At 36.7% G+C, this 24,664-nt stretch overlaps 2 protein-coding genes across 2 annotated transcripts; both read left to right on the top strand.

Moving 5' to 3' along the window:
• Positions 1-2,413: 2,413 nt before the first annotated feature.
• Positions 2,414-5,519, top strand: LOC107090986 (thiosulfate sulfurtransferase/rhodanese-like domain-containing protein 1). Its single transcript, XM_015384659.1, has 4 exons — positions 2,414-2,467; positions 4,871-4,987; positions 5,108-5,270; positions 5,372-5,519. The coding sequence occupies exons 1-4, from the start codon at positions 2,455-2,457 to the stop codon at positions 5,421-5,423; spliced, it is 345 nt and encodes a 114-aa protein (XP_015240145.1). The 5' UTR covers positions 2,414-2,454; the 3' UTR covers positions 5,424-5,519.
• An 8,403-nt stretch (positions 5,520-13,922) lies between these two features.
• On the top strand, positions 13,923-22,807 carry pola2 (polymerase (DNA directed), alpha 2, accessory subunit). The gene is made up of 18 exons (XM_015384641.1): positions 13,923-14,270; positions 15,542-15,666; positions 15,964-16,052; positions 16,143-16,200; positions 16,310-16,419; positions 16,627-16,826; positions 17,745-17,833; positions 19,240-19,392; positions 19,789-19,851; positions 19,933-19,984; positions 20,082-20,206; positions 20,328-20,366; positions 20,452-20,525; positions 21,337-21,445; positions 21,885-21,991; positions 22,076-22,132; positions 22,205-22,331; positions 22,414-22,807. Exons 1-18 carry the CDS (start codon positions 14,186-14,188, stop codon positions 22,564-22,566), a joined length of 1,815 nt encoding a protein of 604 aa, XP_015240127.1. The 5' UTR covers positions 13,923-14,185; the 3' UTR covers positions 22,567-22,807.
• Positions 22,808-24,664: the final 1,857 nt, after the last annotated feature.

The following is a 24,664-nucleotide window of genomic DNA, read 5'->3' as shown; positions in this document are numbered from 1 at the left end:
GTGCGCCTTATAGTCATGAAAATACGGTATGTGTGTCTGCTTTTAGCTTTATTTGAAGTCACTTTTGTAAGATATTCTTCTAACAGGTCAAAGATCAAGCTGAGAGTGATGCACTCTGCAGAGCTGAAATCTGAAACATAATCCCAGGAATGCATTTGGAATGAATTATCCTGCAATTATTTTCTGTGTCTAGTACACTGGGGAAAATATAATTTACAGTTGTTCCTGTTATTTGCTGTTCGACTATAGATCTTAATTGCCCTTATACGTTTTGAGGTAGACAAACTTGTTTTTGATGGTTGTTGCTGAAATAAATTTTGTGTTTAAAACATACTCTGCAGTTTAATTTCTTACAGTTTTGAAAGAAAGTCAGTCAAACAGAATCAACCTGTTGACTTTAAACAAAGTGATTCAGTTGAAAAAGTATCCATGATGAGGAATGAAATGAATATATCTGTTCCTGCTGAGTCTCCTATTGACTATTACTGTTAATTACGTTTGACAGCTCATTTTTATCAGAAAATGAAAAACTTAAAATATCTAATTTAAACAGACTGACGTTTAAAACTACATCAATACAGTCACTATTTGTCATAGTGAACATATTCTAAAGGTGCTGACAGCCCAGATAATCCACACATAGAACAAAATCAACAAATAAGCATATAAGTAATGCTGTTTTATGAAACATGGCAGAGGTATTGAGCACATTAAAAAAGGGATGTGGAAAAGGCATTGAAAGCCAAGATACCAGCTGAAATCTATTGGTGGTCAGAAAGCCATCCTCAGCAGAGCAAATAAAAGATGTTTCATTACCAAGGTGTTACGCTAGTAGCAGCTCAAAATGGGTAAAAGAAAATTACTCTTTCAAAACCTGCACAAACGTATTAATGCTAATAATTCTGGTGGCGCTGCCTGCAGAGGGATTTCAAAACCTGTGAATATTCCAGTGAGCACTGTGGGGCGCCATGCTTTGGAAGTGGAAAGAATCACTTGGTCATAAATGGACCAGGAAGTAATTAGCAGGAACAATTGTTTGAAATAAATAGGCAGTGTACTACCAATGAGTAGAGAGAGCCAGACTGAAAGGCAGCACAGAAACACTGATCATGGCAGCACAGCAGAGAAAAACAGGTCTAGATCTACCATACCAGGTAAGATCCCAGGTGCAGGCTTTGCAAAGAGGCCCCAGAAAGAATCCAGCATCTCACAGCAGTGAATGCAGCAGTATGATCATACATGGTCTGCTTTTACCAACTGGCTAACTGGAAAGTAGATTTTGAAAGGTCGGTGTGACATGTTGACATATCTGCTATATGTTCCATAAAACAAAATTCAATAAAGTTTGCATTACAAAAAAAAATATGTGTCTAATTATTCATCTACTAAAAGTTTGTTTTAGCACACTTATCTGTTTTGTATATGCGATTTGTCCTATAACAGAATGGCAAGCTTTGGCCAAGTGGTCCAAATAAGAGGCAATGTGTAACCAGCCGCTCACCTCACAGAAAAGATTAGGGTGGATTTTTGGCAGCTATGTTCTAATATCATTTGGTCCTTTCAATAAGAGAGGGATGCTTATAATCTTAGATAAATAATAAATCCTTATTTTTGACATTACAAATTTCACAAGAACCAAGTTTTTGTCATTTAGACTAAAGATAAAATAATATCCATGCATTAAAGTATTGCACAATTGCATAAACTATGGCTTAAATATGGTTCCTCCAGATTAAAACGTATTTGGAAGAATTCTAATAAAAATTATATATAATTTAAATATAATGAATATAATAATTGCTTTTTCTTTTAGATATTTGAAGTGTGTAAATTCTTAATGCAACGACACCTCTAGAAACAATGCAGAAAAATGAAGGGAGTTGCAATTTAGATTGCGTGAATAGATCTAATTAACTTGGAACGTTATGATCCAAATCTTTATAACACTAATAATTCATTCCCTCCTGGACAAGAAGAATAAGTAGACCTGATAATAGAAAAACAAACAAGACTATTTTAGTTTTAGACACTGATTATAAAGCAAAGAAATAGTTTTAGTGAGTTTGTGTATGTGAAAATAACTATTTCTAAAAAATTATTGTTATGAATCCATTAGCGTATTTTATGCTTGATTTGCTTTAATCAAACCGCATCTACACATAATTTAAAAATATAGAGGGTTCAGTGTGACTCAATCTTTTTATTATATCATTAATTTCTTTATACCTTGACAGAGAACCTAATGATTTAGAGCCCGGTTGTATTACAAATGTCCGCTTGTGATGCTCTTACATAATTATCGGCTTATTACCTGAGTCTTCAAAGCCAGGCCCTTCCCACTACATGAACCTGAGCCAATTATTTGTCACCAAACAACATAAAAACGGAGGTGTGGAAGAAAATCAGGGAGCAGAGATCACTCATTCACATCCAAAGCTTCACTGACACTTCAATATGGACAATCCAGGTTAGTGTTTTTTTTTACTGATGATGCAGAAAGCATCTAAATTTTAAAATGTAAATGAGACATGCAATGGCAATGATATGATTTTTGTTTTAGATTTTTTTTAAATCAACTAGAAAGCAATATTTTGAGTATCCTGTCTTTAAAGCGCAGCCTGGAGACCATTTTCAAACCTTTAATAATAGTTTTTCAAACATGCAAATTTCAGTTTATTTAAAGGGACACTTTTTTTCACCACAAATTAATAGAAAAAAGAGCACAAACACACATATCCAGTGACTCTTACTCCATAACAGACACATTTATTACATTTGGCGAAGCATCTTTGAAACCAGACCCGGCCTTGCTGTATTTTTCAAATTCATATATTTCGAATATATAACAATTTACTAATTAATTTTTACTTATTAAATAAGTAAAAATAATAACAGGTTTAGATATAATTAGTTTGTTCTTCCATGGAAATATTTATCTATTAATATGTCATAAATGTTGCACAAAGACAGAGGAATATGTAGATAATGCTTTATGACTGTCCTTTTCTATGCATATTTCTCAGTGACTCAGCAGTGCAGATACTAGGGTCAAAATGATAGCATCATGGAAGAGAAGCTGAAGCTTCACAAAAACATTACTGACCTGCTGCAAGACAGCAACTTTACTTATAACTTAGAAAACACAGCAACTCTGCAAATCATGTGTGCACATACTTATTTTAATATTAGATAACATTTAAAAAAAATACTAATACTATTTTTCTTTCACCACTACTTTAGACATTTTTATCCAGTTTGCACACCTATGAGTTGAGAATTGTTGTGAAACATGAGGTTTGTCTTTTTGCAAGTAAAATTGAATTATTAGTATAATCTAAGTACTTATTTTCAATCAACCAACCTTGAGTTTACCTGCTCCTCATCTGTGGTAACTCAAAGTAGATTTCTCCGCCCTCTGTCATTGCATATCTTCAGGCGTGTTTCTGTAGTTTTGCCCACTGTGGACCACGGTGAGTTGTGGTGGTTTGAGGTTGTACCTTTTTCTAGTGTCTGCTGTCGTCTGCTGCATCACTGCTGTAAAGTGAGATGCCTTCACAGACCAGTCTTCTTTAGGCTTCCCTAGTGGTTACTTTCTGGAGGCGGCGATCCAGCATCGCTATGAAAGGTGTCCTAAAGCTGTGCGTTCGGGCTGCTGTTGGGCTACGATGGCAGTGGTATTGATAAGGACAGCTCTCTTTATGGTGCTGGTACTGGTGCTTAGGTTCACTTAGCCTAATCCTGAGGATTTTTCAGAAGCACTGCTGATGAAGATCAATTACCCTTGCTCTGGATCTGTTACAGGCCCAGCTAGCACAGCTTTGGATGCTGAGGTGGCCCTGCCTTTATAGGTCTTTTATTTTCAATGCATAAGGTTGGTGGTTAGACAGTGGTGCTGCTACTGAGGGGTGGTTGAGAGATGCTTTGAGATATTAACATGGGCTACCTGGGCATTTTCATATACAGGTATAATAGATATTGTAGAAAACCAACCTTTAGCTTGAGATCTACGTTATGTTATCACTAGATTATGTTGTGAGCATTTTGTGAGCCGTAGCTGTAGTTTGTAGGTTAAATCCTTCTTTCACCACGTTGCTTCTTTTGAGGTTATGGCTCTGACCCTTTCTTGCTTTAAAGTCATCCTGCAGGAGTAACATTTCCTCCCCGGGAACCTTAAATAAGGTGTTATCCAGGTCAGACTTCAATCAACATCAAGCATTGGAGTAAAGGCTCTGTTCATGGCTATTTGGCTGCTTGCAAGAGTCTAATATTATAAAGTTTTGAGTTACGCCCATAGGAAGCCCAGGGAGATGGTTAATAAAGCTGATCCCAAGAACAAAAACTAAGCTGGGGATTTCTTAGCTCTTCTAATGGCTGTCCGTTCCAAAAGAAAGTGTATCTACCATTTTCCTCCTTCAGCTGGCCTTTATTGGGTAGATTGCAGTGATAATCTGGGATTGAATTAGCCATCTGGAAAAACCTAATCCCACTGTCCTATGAATTACTGGCCTATTACAGTAGTACTGTAATTTAGCAAGTAAAATGGTGATCTAAGGACTAGCTTTTAAAACAGCAAGCCCCTCATAAGTAAATCAGATAAAATAATTGATAGGTAGAAACAGAACAGAACCAATAAAATGATGTGATGGTGTTACAGATTTGAGTCAAATTATCTTTAAAAAAACAACAAACGACATAACAGGTTTAATAAGCAATTTGCAATGCAAATCAGAAATAAAACTTATTTTAATAAATTATTAAATTTCCTTAATGTTGCTATTGATTAACCCTCTGAAGGACAGATGAGTTTAAAGAATAAACATCCAAATAATGAGTGTTTATTATTGAATATCTTCTTCTTTTTTTTTTTTAGTCACTTATGAGGAACTGAAGACTCTTCTGGCCAACAGCAAAAACCTGATTCTGATTGACGTTCGTGAGAAAAACGAGGTGGACCAAGGATGCATCCCCAGATCCACCCACATTGCCCGTAAGAGCTGGTTTATTAAATGCAGTTGAATAGCTTTGTTTTGTATTAGACTGTTCTTTTATTGTCACTCGATTGTGCCAACGGTCTCCTGTTGTCGCTTTCTCCTGTTTCTTTTTACAGTTGGGACTGTTGAGGCTGCTTTTAAAATGAATCCAGCAGACTTCCAGGCCACATATGGGATTCCCAAACCTGCAGTGGATGCACCTGAGCTGGTGTTCTACTGCCGATCAGGAAAGCGATCAGCAGAGGCCATCAGCAAAGTCAAACAACTTGGATATGTGACGTAATTACGTTTTTGTTTTTGTTTTTTGCAGCCTGAGTATGACTTCATTGATTCCTAAAGATCCATAATCTTAACTTTGGTGTTTCTGTTCTCTTTTGCAGAGCACGCAATTACACCGGCTCCTACCTTGACTGGGAAAAGAGGGAGGGATGAATAATGAGGAAGAGCCTCACCCTGAGCACTATATTTATATAATAATATAAGACCTGAAAAAATGTTGGAAGAGATTTTTTTTTATGAATAATTTGATGTTGGTTCTCATAAGACATGTATGGGAATTTTACATGTGTAAATAAACATCTTACAGATAAAATAAGCTATGATTTTTTTTCCAATTGTGTTCTTAAAGAGTTACATTGAATCCTTAAAAGAAATACTTATATTTTGACTTTAAACTGATAAATCTACAAAGACATAGGTCCTCTTTTGCTATAAAAACAGACCTGATTCATTAGTAGCCCCTCATCTAAGTCATTTGCAAAATCTATGTGCTTTAGTTTTTATTTCTTTTATAATTTGTGCTCCTCTGGTACTTATATCATTCTGGTTTGTGGCAGCATATATTATCCAGCTAAAATATTTTTTCTAGAATTTTCGTTAATTTTGGAAATTGGTAGAGGAAATTTTAGCTTCCTCTAAATCAGGTTTCGCTTGAAGTCCTATCAAATTTTTCCCTCTTCGTTGAAGGTATACCTTTGAATGTCTGCATTTGGTATAATATCAGCACATTACAAGGTAACTGTGAAAAGGAAGAGCAGCAGCAGTTAGCTGTGTGCAGTTACCAATGAAGATACACCACGAGCAGGCAAAGCAGTTACTATGTTCAGTTACGCTTCAGTCAAAGAAGAAGAAATCAAATTTTTTCTTCTGTCTTGGGATGGATGGCTGGCCTGACGTAGTCCTACTCAATTCTAGTCAGAATATGAGTCTGATACTGCTCCATAGAGCTGTGATTATGGGGCGTGTTTCTAACGAACCAGGGAAAAAAATGCCTCTGCGCTCAATTGGATAGACCTACAACCAATAAGAGCAACGGAGTGCGTTACGTATGTTAAGCGAGGCATAGTTGTTGTCCACAAAAATCAAAGCGTGCAGTTGCACGCCTAGAATAAGATGATGAGCCTTGATCGCGTTTCTCTGTTCCTCTTTTAAAATTAATTTGCTGTCGATATCTTCTAGAACAGACCTAATAGCAGAATCTACTCACCTAAACTCTCCAGCGGCAGCCATTATTGTTGTCACCCAAGCGCGCATTGGTCACGTGGTTGATTACGTTACTGTTGGTCATCTGTCCATCATCGTATAAAGCCCGCCCTGACAATTTGATTGGATCGCCTGACAGTGGGCGATAATACTCGCGCTACTATGGAGCAGAGCCAGACCGAACTTCCCCGAACTCAAACCTTGTGGGCGGGACTAAGTTCGGAATGGCACCCAGGCTAATGGATGGCATTTTGAGGTGAACTATGTTGCTCCTGCTGGAAGCATCATTCATGACTGGTTTCTATTAAAGAATTGAATGACTTCATGTGACACAAAGATGCTCTTTGTTGATGCTTTCAGCAACGAACTGGATCATGGGCGCCATGATTGACCATTGTGGATCATTACCACAACCTCGGGGTCTACAGTTTTTAGGACATTCTTATCCAGCCATAAAGAATCTGTAAAATTATTATACTTTTGTGTTCAAAATATTACTGTGCTGCTAGATATATTCACCATATTAGAAAGTGATATTGGAAGGTTTGATTGGTGAAGAGATAATGACCAAATGAATTGATTTAGCTAAATTCAAATAGTACAGTTTTTATTTCTGATTTATTTCAGCATGTCAATATTAAGTCTAATAGTTAACAGTAAGTTGAAAGATTAGCTTAAAGTTATCTAGCCTTAAATGTCCGGGTTCTGTAGATAATTAAGATTAAAGCAAATGAAGTCAAAATCCCTTTGTGTTTAAAGTTACAATTTCTCTATTTTTACATTCAAACTTTTTCCAAATGAACATTTTAACACAGACATTATTAAATGGTCACATTAGTGGTCTAATTTGTTTAGGCTTACCATCAGAGCAGCTCGGGTTATCCTGAACTATCTTTAAGTTATGCTGCTATAGACTTAGGATGCTGGAAGACATAAAGACATACTTTTTCATGTTCTTTTTGTTTTTTCTCATTCTTCTTAGTTGTAACACCATTCTGGAGGGAGGCATCAGCTTGGCTGCTGCTATCAAACGATTATAGATGAGCCTGTTTTTCAGTGTTTAGTCCTGTTTTCTCCTAGACACAGCAAGGGATTAGCATTCATTGTGACCAAATTGAATGCTCCCTTCCAAATATTTGCACATAAAAACAGGTTCATGAAGAGTATTTATGGATCAATGCTTCTATGTTCCTTTTGTACATTTTATACCAATTACTTATGTTTTTATAAATAGTAAAAGCCAATTATTTTTAGTTTTTTAATCAGCACATATTTCTATCCAATAAAATTGTGTGCAGTTAAACTAAGCAATTAACTTAGGGCTACCAGCTGAGTTTATTTAGATAGAAAACTTATCATCTGTTACAATCTGTTTGTATGATTTAATAGATTTTTTTTGGGTATTTTTTTGTAAAGTGTCTTGAGATCATGCGTTGTGAGCTAATGCTATAGAGCACAAAGTCCTTCTCTCCATATTGATAAGTCCAAGTTGCCTCTGAATATAAGTTTTGGGTACAGCTCTGATCTCTGATTCCTGATGGATTTTTAGTAATATTTCTCTTTTTTGTTGGTAAATAATGAACATACTTTGGGTTTTTCCTAACAAGTACACATATGCCAAGTGAGTGTTTGTAACTTTTTCTTATGTAATAAGTGAATAATAAAATGTTATCTTTTTTACAGATAAAAGTCAGAAGACTTTGCCTGCCCACAAGCGCATTTCATGTCAATGATCCAGCTTTTAATTTTCCTGAGAGAAAAAGGAAATCCCGTCTGCCGATTAATGTGCTTAATCTGGAGAAAGGCTGGTATTTATTTATTTGTTTTTTGTCTTTTTAAATGTAAGATTTTTTTTTCCACATTCAGTGAGCAGGCATCACAACATGGGTTAGATGTCATTAGCTATGCAGACTGTAATAAATCACAGATTTGACTGTCAGAATCTGAAGCGATAACAACATCATAAATCTTGTACATTCACCTTTGCTCATTGACAGGGTTTGTTTGTTTCCTTTATTTCTTTGTTTTATTACATTTAAATATGCTCTTATAAAATTAATCTCCACACAGGGCTGTGGATCAAAGAAGTTTGAGATATACTTGCATAGTTTTGCTTTTTTTATGAATACCTTGATAAATACAAGAGTGCTGACTAAATGAAACCTCTTTGGGTGAGGAACATAAATTTAAACAACTGCTGATAATATCAATGACAGCTTAAAGTGTCTAGCTAGACCAAAACCCTGCAGGATGATGCACGGGATGGATATTATTTATCTAGAGCAATCAGTAAGGCTGAATAAATGTGGGTTTATGTAGATTAACACACACATACCGTAGATAATTCTGTATCTTGTAGTTATGTAAAAAATAATTTTGTTAAAAAATGCACTACGTAGCCACTTTATTGGACACATCTTACAAGGCTGTGCTCTATTTATCATTTAGAGCAGCTTTAAGCATCTGTTGCAGATTTAACAAGGTGTCCAGTGAGTTGAGATATAGTGGCCATAAAGGCAACTTGACGTTTGATTTTTTTTTTTTTAAAGCAATTTAACCAGATTAATTGTGCCAGGAGGGGATCAACATGGTCTGCAGCAACGCCTATGGAGGCTGTAGTTTGTAAAATGTTTCCTCTTTTTTTTTTTTGGCCATTATTTGGGAGTCATTTGTGGGTAGCAGCGCAGGGAAATGAGCTCATACTGAAAAGAAATCCCCAATAAACCTAAAATGCATTGAGATGCTGCAATGTGATTGGCTGATTTGTGTTAGCAAAAAGTGAAAAGGTGGATGGTGAATATATAGGTCTTTATTATTCTTACTAACATCTTTATTTGAATGCAAAGATCAGTTAGGAGGATAAAAAACAACAACATTTTCTTGACATCTTAATGAGATTTCTTTGGTTTGCCTTAGTAGAAATCACATAGACGAACAACTCCTCCCTGTTTCCAATGAATTAACTGCTTTGTTTGAAGAAGCTGCTTTTCGAAGTGTTTCTTCATCCCATTCCTTTGAGGGTGGGTCTTATGATCCGAACACAGCTAACTTTAAAGATAACCCCCAAAGAGAATTTATTATATCTAAGCTCGGAGATAACACCCTGGAAAAACTGATAGATAAAAAAAACTGAACTTGGAGTTTAAACCTTCTTCATCTGCAAATGGTAGTTTTCTGTTTGGAACATGCTATGATAGCATACTGCAGATAGAAGAGGGACTGTAGAGGCTTTAATTCCAGCAGAGAAGGAGAATCAGGCTGGATTAATCAATAGTTTCATTTTCTTTGCTTTTATTTTTTCAACTTTGCCGTTTCAAATGCTCTTATATTGATTCCACTGTAGCTGTTCCTGTTTTATAGGGAGTGTAAAGCAGCCCATAAATAAAGTTTAATTGATTTATTGATAGAAATACAAAGAGTTATTTATGGGTAATCACCTTGTAAAGATTTATAGATTTATAGATAAATTTAAAGATTTATGGCTTAGTGTGTCTAACTTCTGCTACAAGTTCTAAAGGTGTTTAGATTTATTTATAGCAACTGAATCTAGATAGTATATCGTGTCTAAGGCCACAACATTTCTAATGAGATAACGTGGAAAAAAAGAAAGACAAATGGGAGAAAAACATTAGCTAATAATGTGGTATTTTAACTTGTTTTGTGTTAAAACAAATGCTACATAATACCTAGTTGAGATTGGAGGAAATTCTAGTTCAAAAAGAGAATAAACAGCTTTAGGTATTATTAAACGACTTTGCTTTTCCCTCCAAATCCAAACCACTAGAAACTTTTAAAAGAAAAGCATCCAGTTCATGGTTGTGTTTTGATTTAGTAACGACTTCCAACGCTTTCCCCCATGTTGGCATATAACTGTATTAGTAGTAGCTCCTGTGAGATCCATTTATCATTTATTATTGTTGTGGCGTATTTAATCTTAGGACATGATTGACTTAATTTAGCAACTTGGGCACTATTGGCTGATTTTTTATCAATTATCAATAAATTAGTTTATACACCACTTTAATCTGGGAGTGTTAGAAATACTTGGGAATTCTATTCAATATTCAAGGAAGTTTTTTTTAATTATTATTTATTAAACCACATTACAATCTGCAGTAATCTATATAGGCCAGTCATTCTGCCTCATTAGTTTGCTTCAAGAGATTTTAAGGAAATTTTTTATTTTTTGGTTACTCGGGCTGATTGAAACGTCTTTGAGGTAACGTGTTTCTTCAGCTCGAATAAATCCACTGGTAAACAACGACTGCTGGGAGGAAAAAAATGGACTCACTGCCAAGATCTAGTGGTGGTCTTTACATGGAGGGGGTTAGTTTTCCAATAAAAACTCTGAATGAAAACACATTAGGTTCCAGAACATTTATTCCCATCTTGTAAAGACTGTTTTTGAGACAATAGAAAACAACATTTTATTCCCATGACTGAAGAGATTTCCTTATTAAAACCACATGCTGATCCAATGGAATCTAAACAAGAAGAAAAAAAAAATATTTCAGGAGATAAACAAAGGTGTAAAACCACCACTATGGGAGTAATGGGAAGCACAGTCACAGTAGTAAAATATGTAGACTCTACACTGTGCCTTTATCTGACAATGATGCAATGTTGTTTTATCCTCAGAGGATTTCAGAACAAAAAAAAAAGAAAAGCATGTATTTTTAGTTAAGAAACCAAAATTATGCATCAACCTGGCAGATATAGATTTGAAATAATTTAATTTAACCAGAAATCATGTTGTGTCAGATTAGAAACTAAAGAGATTCCAAAAGACTATAAAACAAAATTATCATCCTAATAAAATACACTTCAGTGCTGATTGGTTCTAAGAAAGAAAAATGTAAGTTATACTACTGTAAGGTTATTGTGCAACTTTTTTACATTCAGTCACAGTGTCTCCGTAAGCTTTATTGAAGAAAAAATCAAAATAATCTTGACATGCAAATAAGAAAGATAAAGTGTTACTGTTTTAGCAAAACCGTTCTATGACATCCAATTGGAGATAGGAACTGAACAGATACTTTACATGGAAACAATACGTTAACAATAACCAAATATAAGACTTGTGCAGGAAGAGTTGTATGGATCAGGGCAGCTATATAATGAGCTGTATCACATTGTGACCATCAAACAGAAACATTACAACGTAGAAAACATTCTAGTTCAACGTAGCCTATATTGTTTCTGCAGACCAGACGGGTTGTTGTCACCAACCTACTTTTTAGAGAAAACTCAAATAATAACTGTAACAAATAACAAATAATATATTTTTCTATCCAACGTCTTTCCTTGTTTAAGTCCACTGAGGAAATGATTTTTAGAAAGAGAAAAAAGATGTTTCAGAATAAGAAGTTTTTACTGCCAGCCTAGTTTTAACAAACAGGATTTTATTTTAAGTTGAAATTGTTTCCAATTCAGTTTTATATCAGACTTTGTTTTTTTTTCTTTTGTAAGTTTGATCTATTATAAGTACTTCATTTCAAGTAAAGATGGCTACAATTATTTTAGCACTGAATAAAGACAATAAGAATTTCCTTTACATTTATTGACCTTGGATTCTATCAGTGAGGTTTTGTAAGAGCACCACCTAGAGGATTTCCTGTGCAAAAACGGATAGGTGGTGACAGACTGTAAACTGAACCTTCCTGAACACTTGGGGGGGGGGGGGGGGACAATAAGGAAAATTGTAAACTTAAATAAATACATATAATCTTACACAGGGAGGTAAAAAATATTTTACGTTATCAAAGAATGAGTTATAAAAAGTTAACAAAAGTGACGGGTTTGGTTTTGTTCTTAATTGAACTACTGCATTATATTTATCTAATGGATTATGTTATGTAATCAAAACAAACAATAATCAGTTGATTTAAAATGCACAGTAAAGATTATCTAATGTGTTCTCAATCATCATATTTAAGCATAAACATTATTAAACCCCTTTTTTTTACAAATTGGCACAAACTTCAGTCTGCTTTTATTAAGATTTCCTCTTATATACTCACACAAATTAACACATAAGAGGGTAGAGGAAGGTGTAACTGATATCCCTATATAAAATCCAATTAACCTGTTCCATTTAAATTGGTTGCACGGGACTTTACACCTTAGACCTTATTAATAAATAATCTTAATCCAAGAAGCCTGTGAAGATCTCTGAGGTTTGTTGGTAGGTTCTAAAACAATATTACAAACTTTTAACATCTCAAAAAGCAATATTCTATTTAATATATGAAAATGGAAAGAGCAGCTACAAACCAACGAGCACTGTTGTCAATTTAAACCGACTGGCCAGGCATGGAGAGCTTTAAAAAAAGGCTCCCTAGAAGTCAATGGGAAACTCTGGAGGAGCTACACAGATGTATAGCTCAGGCTTAAATGAGCTCTACTAATATGTTTGTAAAGAGGCCAGATTTAAACTTTTTGGTCCATGTTAGGAAAAGCTAATAGCGCTCATTCCACTTAATGCTCCATCCCCAGTATGGAAAATTAGCGGCAGCATCTAGACCATGATGTATGGTTACTGACATCAGAAGTAAAACGCAAATGGATGGAGTTAATTACAGGAAAACACCAGGAAAAAAGACAGGATGCTGTAAAAGACTCCAGACGATAGTGATGAGTGAGCTTCCAAAAGGTCTACAACTCTAAGCAAACAGCCAAAACCACAATGTGGGGGCTTTGATCAAAGCATATTCATGTGCTATAACAGCCCATCAATGTATAAAAATAAAAGCACATAACATTTTCCATATACTTTATATCTTTGACTGTAAGGTTACAAAATATGGATGTTTTTTTAAAAATTAGTTGAAAGCTTTAGGAAGGCACAAACTTAGTTCTTACAGTAATGGAAAATAGATTATATAATCAATATCTTTTTTGCATGATACCCTGGAAATGTTTAGGTTTTAACTAATCAACTTTCATTTTTGCTTCAGTGGAAGATTTATTATGTTTTTCAGCAGCAAAAGAAAAAATAAAAATAAAAATTGTGAGCAGATGTTGTTCGACTCCTACTGCTGAAAGACTTGTATTACTCACTCATTATATAGCGATATTTAGGACAATCCTATAGTAGATCTGGGACTAGATGGTTGGATTCTCATAAATGAAATGATATGTTTAATTCAGACGTTCTTAAATTAGATTGAACATGGTTAAAAGTAAAAAAAGAATCGGTAAGAAACACAAAAACAAAAAATGTAAAACAAAACATTTGCACGTTCTTTACCATCATGTGTATAATTATCACTTGTTTGTGGCTATTTATTTTTCTTCTTTTTTTATTTTATCTATTTATTTATTTTTAGAATAAAAGTTAAAGCGCCACTTTACAGTAAAGGTTTGCAAAAAAAAATATGATTTAAAATAATATTCGTGGGAATATGGGCTTTTATTTTAGGAGCTCCCCTACTTCCGTTTACAGTGACGTAACTTCCGGCCGCCAACCCTGACAGGCTTTTTTCGCGGTAAAATGAAACTGGGTTGTTTATGCTGATCCCGTCGATTCTCTGTATTTGTTTCTAACATTCACAGTATAGTTGGGTTTAGCGGGTGTTTTTACTTTAACCGGGTTGCTAGTTTTGTTATGAGGCGCGTGGACAGCTAGCTTTAGCCGTTAACGTACCAACGCGACAGTGAACCGACTAAAGGAAACACTCGGCATTTAGAGGAATATTTGAAAAGCTGAAACTATGGCGCTTGTAACTACAGAGAGTTTAAAGGCAGAACTGGAGACTTTTGAGATCACCTGTGAAGATGACTCTGTCCTCGACAAGAGTGAGTGTTTTATCCTCTGCAGTCTGTATCTGTCAATCACATGCTTTGTGTGTGTTTATGTGACTTAACGAGTGCGTCTTACTTCCATATTGGAGTTCTTTACTGCTATTCATTTAGAAAAAAAATAATCATAATTGTACCTGCATTTTAATTATAGTTAGATTATTTAATCTCAGAACTAAAAACCTTAATGCATTGGGAATTAGAAATGAATCTGAAACATGTTTAGGAGACCCTTCATCTACAGACCTCTGTCAGAGTAACACATCTGACCACAGATTCTGGATCAGGACTGTCTGTGAATATCACTTGTCAGGACTTGGTTCCAGTTTTGAACTGTTTGTGGTCCAAACTTGTGTCTTAGCTGAGTTATAATCTTTGATCCTGACCTTTCCATGGAAGCTCCAGCTTTGTTTACATTTGTCTCAAGTGTAGCTGCTTCTATCCAACTTTATTTCAGGGTAATCTTGTAGTTGTACTTAGCAGATTCCATGTGCTTCGTGATAGAATCATCCCCACACCATGATTCTGCCAACACCTTGTTAGACATTTAGCCATAGCATGTTCAGAGTGAAGCACAGTGTCTTTTTTTTGTTTTGACCACATCTACATGCTTTTTTGTACCACTCTTCCAGAAAACATCCTTATTAGTATTTAACTTATTATCTTACCCGAGCTGTGCATCTCTCAAGCTCCTCCAGCAATGAGGCTATTGGCTGATTCTCTGTGTGCATGGAGGTCTTTGTTTGTTTTCCCTTGTGATGGATTATTTTCATTTATTAAACCTTTAAAAGTTTGAGATATTGTGTCGAATCTTATTTAAAGGTTATCCACAGATTTATCTGCAGTCGGCTTGGTTTTTCCCTTAAACGGATGTGGAAGGAAAGATTGGCCACTAATGTTCTCCAGACCTAGAAGATTTTTTTTTAGAAAATCTGGATTCCTACTGAGATGAAATCACTTTATTATTTTATTTATCCATCACATTACTGCTAAAGGCTAGTTGTTGTACTTTCATTTATTTATTGGTATTAAATTAAAGGGAATTCAATTTAAATTTTACTTCAAACTTCTCTAGTTTTCCCAGTGTAACATTTAGAAACTCACCTTTATTTCCCCTTTACAATGATGCACTGATATGTCTGTCACATAAAGCTAAAAACAAACACTTATCACAGTGGTTTTAACTTGAAATTAGAAGCAAACATATAAATAATTTGAATAGTGCAGTTCCTCTTGATCTTATCTATGTTATTAATTGTGCTCCACAGTGGTTGAACTGTGCATCTGCAGCAGGACGCAGGCAGAGCAGATGCTGTTTGAGTGGGTCGCCTACAGTACCACAAAGGATGGCCTCAAACTCACCCTGGACAACCTGGAGCACTTCGAGCATGAGGTAACAACTGTACTGACTGATCTCTAGTCACATCTATCTACCCAGTATTTTACCTTAGCTCTTATCAAGCTGATATTTTCATTCATGATGTTTAAAAAAAATCCTAAATGAATCAAATCAACAGCTTCATTAGCTTTAGATTACATAGAGCAATATTCTTCCATCCGTCATTCTGATGGTTTATATCCCTGCCTAGTTTCCTGTGGTGTCAATCTAATTTTGCATATTGCATTATAAAGATCCAATTTTGTTCTGTTTTGGATTTATTCTATTTTTTTTTTTTTCTTCTTCTTCCAGTTCCTAAACAAGAGGAACAAATCCAAATCCAGCTCAAGGAAAGACGACAGTTACAGCCGACCCATAGATATTAATTCATTGCAAGATATGTATCCTTCACAGCAAAAAAAAAAAAATTCAGTTTTTTGGTAATGAGCGGTAGGTGGGGATTGCAGACCTTGACAAACGTCTTTCTTCAGAATAAAAGAAGAAGAAGAGGAAGAGAATCTTTTGGACTCTTATTCCACTCCAGGGAAGGTAAAATCAGTCACGGTTTTGTCATTTAGTCTTTTTCAATACTCGTGTTTAAACGGTCAAAGAAACTTTATAACAATAAGAGGAAATCTGTTGGTCTGTTGTCGTACAGGGCTCTCAGAAGCGAGCTCTCTCCACCCCAGAGCATCCTCAGTCCAAACGATCCAGCGCTCTGCTTACCAGCCCAGGCCTGCTGCTGTCTCCTGCAAACTTTTCCCCCAGGTATTTATCAGCTACACAATGCAAACAAGTTGCTTTACTTTTTTTTTAATCCAGTACTTCCATCTTCGCTATGCATTACTATTTTTAGTGTTCAACCAATTAAAGACATTGAAGTCAATCCCATGACGAAAGCTTTTAAATAAAGCTTTTAATAAATAATGTAAAAGATATCAGTATTCCAATAAAGATCTGTCTTTTCCCCGACAGTGTAACCCCTTCCCACAAGTACAGCCAACGAGGAAGTAAAGGAGAGGTAGTGGTTACGTTTGGGGCCGTGCAGGGGGCCCGTTGGACAGGCAGGAAGGATCCAGGTGCAGGTGTCCAGGTGGATCTTCTAGAGGGGCCAGAGGACTCCCTCCGCAGCAGCTATAAATACATGTTCCAAAGGCTGCGAGATGTTCGAAATGGTACACAGCACATTCACAAACAAATTTATAGTCTCTTTTAACTAGGTCTGGGTATTTTAGCCAATGTCCTGAATCGATTTGATTTTGATTCATAGGGTTCTAAATCGATTAATTGCGATCCAATCTGTTTTTACAATAATGAAAGTGGTTATACTGTGTTTCAAAACACTCATGTATGTTATTTTTTCCTGTCATATTAAACGCAAAGTTTAAACCTGAGATGTGAACCAAACTGTCTCAAAAGTGCAAAGTTGTTTGTGAAAAGGTGAAGCCTCACTTGAGCGAGCGACGTCACACAGTGGGGAAACAGCAGACATGCATGAGCTGCATTATCTTCACTGCACAAACTATATTTGCAGTGTTGTCTGTAACAACTACAGGGTGATTGCTGGTCAGCTCCCATAGGCTAATGTCTTCAGTCAACCTATTTGCTATATTTGCAGCTGTCTGCCTTGAAGTCATCTTGAGAGCATCTTTCCTGCTCATTTGAATTTGAACGTCACGTGCATCACTATAAAAATAATCAATCTCATTCCCTAGACATCGATTTTGCAAAAATGTAAAGGAATTGATTCAAAATCGATTTTTTTTTTTACCCAGCCCTACTTTTAACACTTCAGTTTAGGTATGGACATCATTTCTTGCTCAAAATGCACGAGTCTCTCTCAGTCCGTTCTTGTCTCCTTATTGAGACAAAGTTCTACTCTGATTGAAATAATTAGACTTATTTTTACTCCGAATATGTAAAGAATGTCATTTAGTTGTCAGGGTCAAAAATCCCCCTTAGTGCTGAACCCTTAGTGTTTTTCACCATCTTCTCTGTTTCCAGCTATCAGTCTTTTTCGATCATCCACGCCTCTACCATCCAGTTGTTCATCCTCCATTGTTTTTCCTCTTGTTGTTTATTTTTTCCTCCAGTGTTGACAGAGAAGATAGAAGAGCTGGGAGAAAGCCTGAGGTCTCACTTCAACATTGAGGAGTTCTCAGCTGCCTCTCTGCCCGCTCAGGTTCATAACATTTTCTCTAAGAAGCTTCAACATGGAAATCATTGCCTTGACATCGGTCAGCCGACCAGTCTTTATTTAGAAATCAATGTTTATAGAGTCAGGTGTGAAGCGAACAGTTTCAAAGTGGGGTGAAGTTAGGAAGCTGAGGCAGAGGCATTTCTTGCAAGAAATAAGGTTGAAATTTATTTAACTTTCTCAGACGGAGGGATGGAGCTTCTGACTGCGGCAAGCTCAGCACATACATTTATACAAACATTTATACATTTTACAAAATCACACACTCCCCCCAGGGGAACCAACCCACCCCCTGCATAAGGAGCTTTCTTACACTTGAACATTGAAGCAAAACAACCTGATTTCATCATCGCCATTCCCTGTTAGGTTAATATATCCTTTGCACGTCATGAAGGAGGCTGTGTAACTCATTCTTATCTCTTAGGACCTTCCTTTGGAGCCTGTGAGGCTAAAAACAGACATATCTCAACATTCTTTAATTCACAGTGGTTATAAATTGAATGGCTTCTTTTTGGAAATTGTTATTTTTTTGGGTGGGGAGGGGGGGTTGACAAATTGATAAAAAAAATAGCTTTTTGACAAGAAACAGGCTGTTAGATATCCATAAAAACATATAAAGAGATAATGCAGACATTTATTCTAATTACCGTATTTTCCAGACTATAAGCCACTACTTTTTTCCTACACTTTGAACCATGCAGTTTATAAGAAGGTGCAGCTTTTCTTTGGATTTTTCATAACCACCAGCGGAGGAAGTCAAAGTTGGAAATGAAAGAATAAGGGGCTAATTTTCATTTAGCACAAAAACATTCTAGCAGCAGGGACAGAGAACAAATGTCCCGAATTCACACATTTACAAAATAACTTTATTGTCATTTTGTATACACAGGATGTATACAAAAATAAAAATTTTGATGCATAAAGCTTTTCAAAAGAGCAGCTTACAACAGTGAAATGAACATTGCCATTTATAAAGTGCAGCAGTGATCAAGAATGTCGGCAGTGTAGGAGAAAAGAAAAAAATTTTTATGAAGTCCAAAACATGGAGCGACAACTTCCACATCAGCTGTCCTCTGGTAACCGAAGCATCCAGGACTGATGTTAAACTTTCATAGAGAGAAGCACAGCCTTACAGATTAGATTACTTACAGTTTGAAAAAAGATAAAGGCCTCTTATTGTCAGACAGGAGCTTCCAGAGTAAACCTTCTAGGTGTAGTCGTTAGGTAAACATCAGATGACCACACGTATGTCCTCAATTGAAAACATTTCTGCTCCTATTAGAACGTACCTTGTCCAGAACCATCCTGGTCATTAAACCTTCTTCGGGATGTTTTGTTTTATGGGGTGAGCTGACTGTCTACCTCACTGATTCTGTGTTTCTCCCCTCCAGGACAGTATAACGGTGTTGGGTCAGGTTTGCTGCGACAGTAACGGTAAACTGAATGCTCAGTCGGTTCTTCTGGAGGCGGGGCCAGAGCAGGGCGGTCAGCAGGTTCCAGTTGACCTGTCTGAGCTTAAAGAATTTTCCCTCTTTCCTGGTCAGGTGAGCTGAAGAAAACCAGCTGATACGGGTCTGAACTAAGAGCTGTTTTCTATTTGTTCTCTTTGATGCATTTATTCTAAAAATATCAGCAATAGTGGTTCTTTGAAGTTTTTTAAGTGACCGTGATATTGAAAGCGGTGGTTTCTCCTTTGCCTCTGCGCTGAGGTCAGTGTGCAGCAGGTTATATGGCCACCAAGAGAAAACGGGGAATGCCAAGGACGACGGCTGGAGACAGAGCCGACGTCTGACCGAGAACTCCAACAGTTATCCATTAACTTTTCTTTACTGGCATCCTTTCACCCATCACTGTTCCTTATGCAGACTGGAAAAGGGTGCAGGAGCGTCCACTTTAGAAATAAGCACACCGTTTGTTCTGAACACCTTCTCTTCTTCCAGGTGGTGGTGATGGAAGGGATGAACACAACAGGAAGGAAATTTGTGGCCTCCAAGCTTTATGAGGTCAGACGGACATTTTGATTTCTCCTCTTTTTATTACTTTGAGCCGTTTCTGCATCATGAATTAATCCTGTGTTTATTTAGGGAGTTCCTCTTCCGTTTTATAACAACAATGTCAAAATGGAGACTGATGAAGGTAAATAAGAGACAGCGGTTAGTTGTTGGTTTTGCATCATTTTTTCAAATTACTGTTTAGAATTCATCTGTGAATTTTTATTTTACTTCTGATTCAGTGGCAGAGCCTCTGAACGTCCTGGTGGCCTGTGGACCATACACACCCTCTGACAGCCTGACCTTTGACCCCCTAATAGACCTGATCAGTATCATTGTCAGAGATCGTCCTGACGTCTGCCTGCTGGTAAATCTTCTGAGTACTTATTGGAAAACGCTTTTATCAGTGTGAAGGAAAAGCTTCTAAATTAGTTTATTTACAGAGTCATAAATAAGTGGTGAGCGTGACCTTTGTTCTTCTTCTCTAGTTGGGTCCTTTTGTGGATTCCAAGCATGAACAAATCGAGGTATGTTTCAGTTTCTTTTATCTATTTTAGCCTCCATGTTTGAAGCAGTTTAAGTGTGACACCCATCCATCTGTGTGTCTCACAGAAAGCCCAGGTCACCGAGATGTTTGAGACGATTTTTTTCAGATGTGTTGAAAGCATTTTGGACGGAACCAGGAGGTATGTCACAAAACGCTGGTTAAACCTCACAGCTGTTGGCTTTTTACAAAAAACCAACCGACACCTCCTACTGCTTTGATCCCAAGCTGCCGGTTCTTTCCTATTACGCTGTTTCTGATCATTGCATCTCTGGGTTTTCCAGCATACTTACGTTTTTCTTCAGAATGTCTTTTTTTTGCTCCAGCTATAGTATCGTGTTTGTATCGGCACTTTTTTGTATTGTTGGTGCCTAAAATAAGAACATTATTCATTCCTATAAAACTAATTTGTGAAAGCTATTATTTCCAGTAGATTAGATCATTTTAATGTCATCTTGACTGCTTTCTATAAAAAAAGGAAAAGCTACAGTTCACACAAAGAGGAGCTTAGCAACCCATCCTTAAAATCACAGCAAAAGCTGAAAAGGACTGAATTAAAAACCCTCCTGTAATGAATAAAGGCCTCAAGTTTAAATGCATGCCAGAGAAATAGAAACAGCCTCCTGTTAAGAATCCTTGTGACGAGTTTGTTTACTCGTATGACTACATAAATCATAAATAAATATAAAAATATAAAAACATAAATAAATCCCATTGATTTTTTTTCATCATCCAATTATAACCTGTTCAATCCAAGTAGATCCTTGTTTTCAGAGGATTGATCCTTTTCAGATCCTGGGTCTGACTTTAATTCTTATAACAACCCATCCTTCTGAAAATAACTCATGCTGTACAGACGATTATGCCCAAAAAAAAAAAAAAGACTTGCCTCCCATATTTTTCATAAGGTGCTGCACCTAAACCTAAAACCTTCTTATTTCTCTCCTGTGAAGTGTTGGCTGTCAGCTGGTGTTTGTCCCCTCCCAGAGAGACATCCATCATGATTTCATCTACCCACAGCCTCCATTCATCCTGCCGAACCTCAGCAAGGACCAGGCCCAGGTCTCTTCTCTTTCACACAAACAAATTTGGAAGATTATCTGAACTAGGCAGACTTCTCTTTTGATGATGCAGCAAAAAACCTGCATCCTTTTGCAATTTTTATTCATGCATAATCTACCTGAGATGAATCCTTTAGTCTTTTTGTAATGTTATCATGTCTAAGGAGTCACCTTTACAAATTCTGACTTCATCACTGCAAAATAAGTGCTTTTTTCTTAAATTGAGACGGTAAGTTAGACACTTTGTCAATGGAATCAACGTTTTGCATTTGAAATAGGAAAAAACAAATGCATTGTCTTATTTCAAGTAGTATCTAATTATCCTATTTTAAGGGCAAAATTATGAAATCTGTTGGCATCATCTCTATGAAATCATCTTAATTACCTGCTCAGATCGTATTTGCAGTGCATTCTCTCTGATATTTCTTTCTGTCCTGCAGCGAGTCACCCTGGTTCCTGACCCCTGCACCTTGCTGATTGACGGAGTGACGTTTGGTCTGACATCCACCGACATCCTCTTCCACATGGGAGCCGAGGAGATCAGCCGGTGAGGAGCGCCCACAGGTCCTTCTTTCTGATTCCTGTTTGCTCTCATCCGAGTTAAATAAGTAAAACATTATGGTTTTTGCAGCGGCACTGGCTCTGACAGATTTTCCCGCATCCTGAACCACATGCTGACTCAGAGGAGGTAAAGGTCCCCAAAATTGTCAGTTTCCTGTTTTTCAAGACTACAAACACTGATTTCTGTTCCGTTCTGCAGCTTCTACCCACTGTATCCGCCCACGGAAGAGGTGAACATGGATTATGAGAAGTTCCAGATTTTCAGCCACATGTTGCTCACTCCAGATGTTCTTGTCGTTCCTTCGGAGCTGCGTTACTTCGTGAAGGTACGGAACTATTTCGGAGAAATACGTCCTTATGTTCAGCCATGTTATTGCTTTTCTGAACCCACCTACCTTGCATTGTCAGGATGTGGGGGGCTGTGTGTGCGTGAATCCTGGACGGCTCACCAAAGGCCAGGTGGGAGGGACGTACGGCAGGCTGCTCATCCAGCGCAGCGCTACGGCCAACGACGGCAAGAGGGCGAGTCCGTGTTTAACTGCTCAGGTGGTTAAAATATGATGCAGTCAATCTTAAAAGGCTGTATAATTAGCTTTATTAGTTACACGTTTTCTGTTTTTCTTACAACAAATTCAAAAGTTTGTCATTGCTGTTGAAATCATAATAAATGTTGGTCTATTTTTCTATTCCAAAAACATCTAGTGGGCTGTTGATTTCAGAAATAAAGGAATTAATTTGTACAGTTTTGTTTTGTCTAGAATCTGCAGATCCATTTATTTGCTGATTTATTAAAAAAGTTATAAAATAAATACATTTTCCACAATCCAGGGTTTTTTGTGCTTTTTCATCTTCTCTCAGTTAAAATCTACTTGAACTCAAATTTCCAGATTGAAGCTCATAAAAGCTAAAAAATAAATGGGATTAAACAGTTATATATATATATTTTAGAGATTTATGTCACTAAAGTAGAACATGTTTTTATCTACTTCATTCAGTTCAAGTGGGAAAACACTGTGGAACAATGAGTGGTAAAAAAAGTGCAAAGGCAACAGAGATGACCAGAGGCTAGAAAATAAGCCAATCACTAAAACAGCAGCTCAGATTCACAGAATTTGGCCTCTTCAGACCAAATGGGCTTCCTTATCTCCTCCAGCCCATGCCGAACTGCTGCAGAAATGTGTACAGTTACTGTACAGTGGAAATACGGCCCACATTTCGCCATTAAATTATTTTTATCGTTTTATATTGCATACAATACTGTTTGTGGTTTTATTAGCTCTAAGCATTCATCTTTACATCTAAAATGAGTTAATATGAGAGAGATAGTAAATGTGACATTATAAAAGTTTAAATCCAGTTTATTAAGCAATTACATCACAATACAAAAAAAAAAAAAAACATTTTAATACAGGTTATTAAGCCATAACATCACAATATTTAAAAAAAAAAACAATCTAGTAAGAACTACTATAAATAAGTAATTTGCTGGAAAACGGCAAGAAAAATACCAAAAAAAATAATTAAAAAACTAAATGAAAAAATAATTTAGTGGCTGTGGTCAGTAATACGCCGTGCCATTTGCTGACGAGCCACCGGAACTGCTGTAATATAAAGTGCATAGAGCAAACCTAAGTTCAGTCCCTTAATGGTTTAGTTTATTTAAATTTTCCTGTAGAGGTTCACCTGTTCACATGCTCCCATCACCATCTTCTGCAGGGCTCTCTCAGCTAAACATTGAGGATGCCTGTTAGTGATGATAGCACCAGGTTCCTGCAGTCTGCTGGCTTGTTTCCTGATCCTACTGGTGCTGTTCAACCGTGTGAAGGAAGTCACTCTACTGCATAGTTGACATTTTATTTCCTTTTCAGCCATCATTTAGTCATAGAAGTGATCAAACTCATCTGAGTCACTTTTATGGTCTGTTTTCACGCTGGCTTCGGTCACTTGGAAGATGTCCAGGTTGAGACATTTAGCTGAAAAATAAATGCAGTTTGAATCAGAAGGATGGACATCAATCACTGCAACATGTTATTGTTTCTGTGTTTACCTTTAGGATTCCCTTCACTTTTCACAGTATTTGCTCTAAAGACATGAAGTAGTGATGAGAAAAATATTACATTGTGCGTTTTATGAAGGAGAAAATGTAATAAAAGAAAAACGTACGTTTTGTTTGTTGGCTCTTGAGGTGCAAGGAGATTCTCTATATCTTCATCACTGGATTCTTTTGAGTTGTTTAAAGATTGGGAGTTACTCTCCTCTTCCTCATCTTCAGCTGCTTCCTTTGGAATATTCCTCATCTGTTTTGACCTAAGGCCAAATGACTCAGTGATTTAGTTAAAATTAAAAACAGGAGGTTTTATCCCTAACTTTGTCATACCTGTTGTCATGTGGAGTGATGATGCCGTCTTCTGAGTCTCCTGCTTCATCACTCCTCAGCTGACCTTCCTGCTCCTCTTCTTTTTCACTGCCTCCATTCTCTTCCTCTTCTTCCTCCAGTGAAGAGGCAGAATCCTGCTTCCTGTTCTCCAGCTGCTCTTCATCTTCTTCATCCTCCATCCCACCCTCTACCTCCTCCCCATCGTTATTCTCCTCCTCGTCTTCCTCCACATTACTGCCTTCTTCACTTGTCCCTTTGTTCTCTTTCCTTCCGTCTTCAGAC

The sequence above is a fragment of the Cyprinodon variegatus genome, unplaced genomic scaffold (assembly GCF_000732505.1).
Source record: "Cyprinodon variegatus isolate N-32 unplaced genomic scaffold, C_variegatus-1.0 Scaffold319, whole genome shotgun sequence".
NCBI classification, from domain to species: Eukaryota; Metazoa; Chordata; class Actinopteri; order Cyprinodontiformes; family Cyprinodontidae; genus Cyprinodon; species Cyprinodon variegatus.
The sequence above is the reverse complement of the archived record's forward strand: the minus strand, read 5'-3'. Positions and strand labels throughout refer to the sequence as shown.

Bases quoted from the DNA above. Each gene is read 5' to 3' on its own strand.
- LOC107090986 (XM_015384659.1), top strand. The intron at 4,988-5,107 runs GTAAGAGCTGGT...TTCTTTTTACAG, and splicing joins CAGATCCACCCACATTGCCC to TTGGGACTGTTGAGGCTGCT. The intron at 5,271-5,371 runs GTAATTACGTTT...TCTCTTTTGCAG, and splicing joins AAACAACTTGGATATGTGAC to AGCACGCAATTACACCGGCT.
- pola2 (XM_015384641.1), top strand. From the start codon at position 14,186: ATGGCGCTTGTAACTACAGAGAGTTTAAAGGCAGAACTGGAGACTTTT. The intron at 16,827-17,744 runs GTACACAGCACA...TTTTTCCTCCAG, and splicing joins GCTGCGAGATGTTCGAAATG to TGTTGACAGAGAAGATAGAA. The intron at 19,985-20,081 runs GTAAATAAGAGA...CTTCTGATTCAG, and splicing joins CAAAATGGAGACTGATGAAG to TGGCAGAGCCTCTGAACGTC.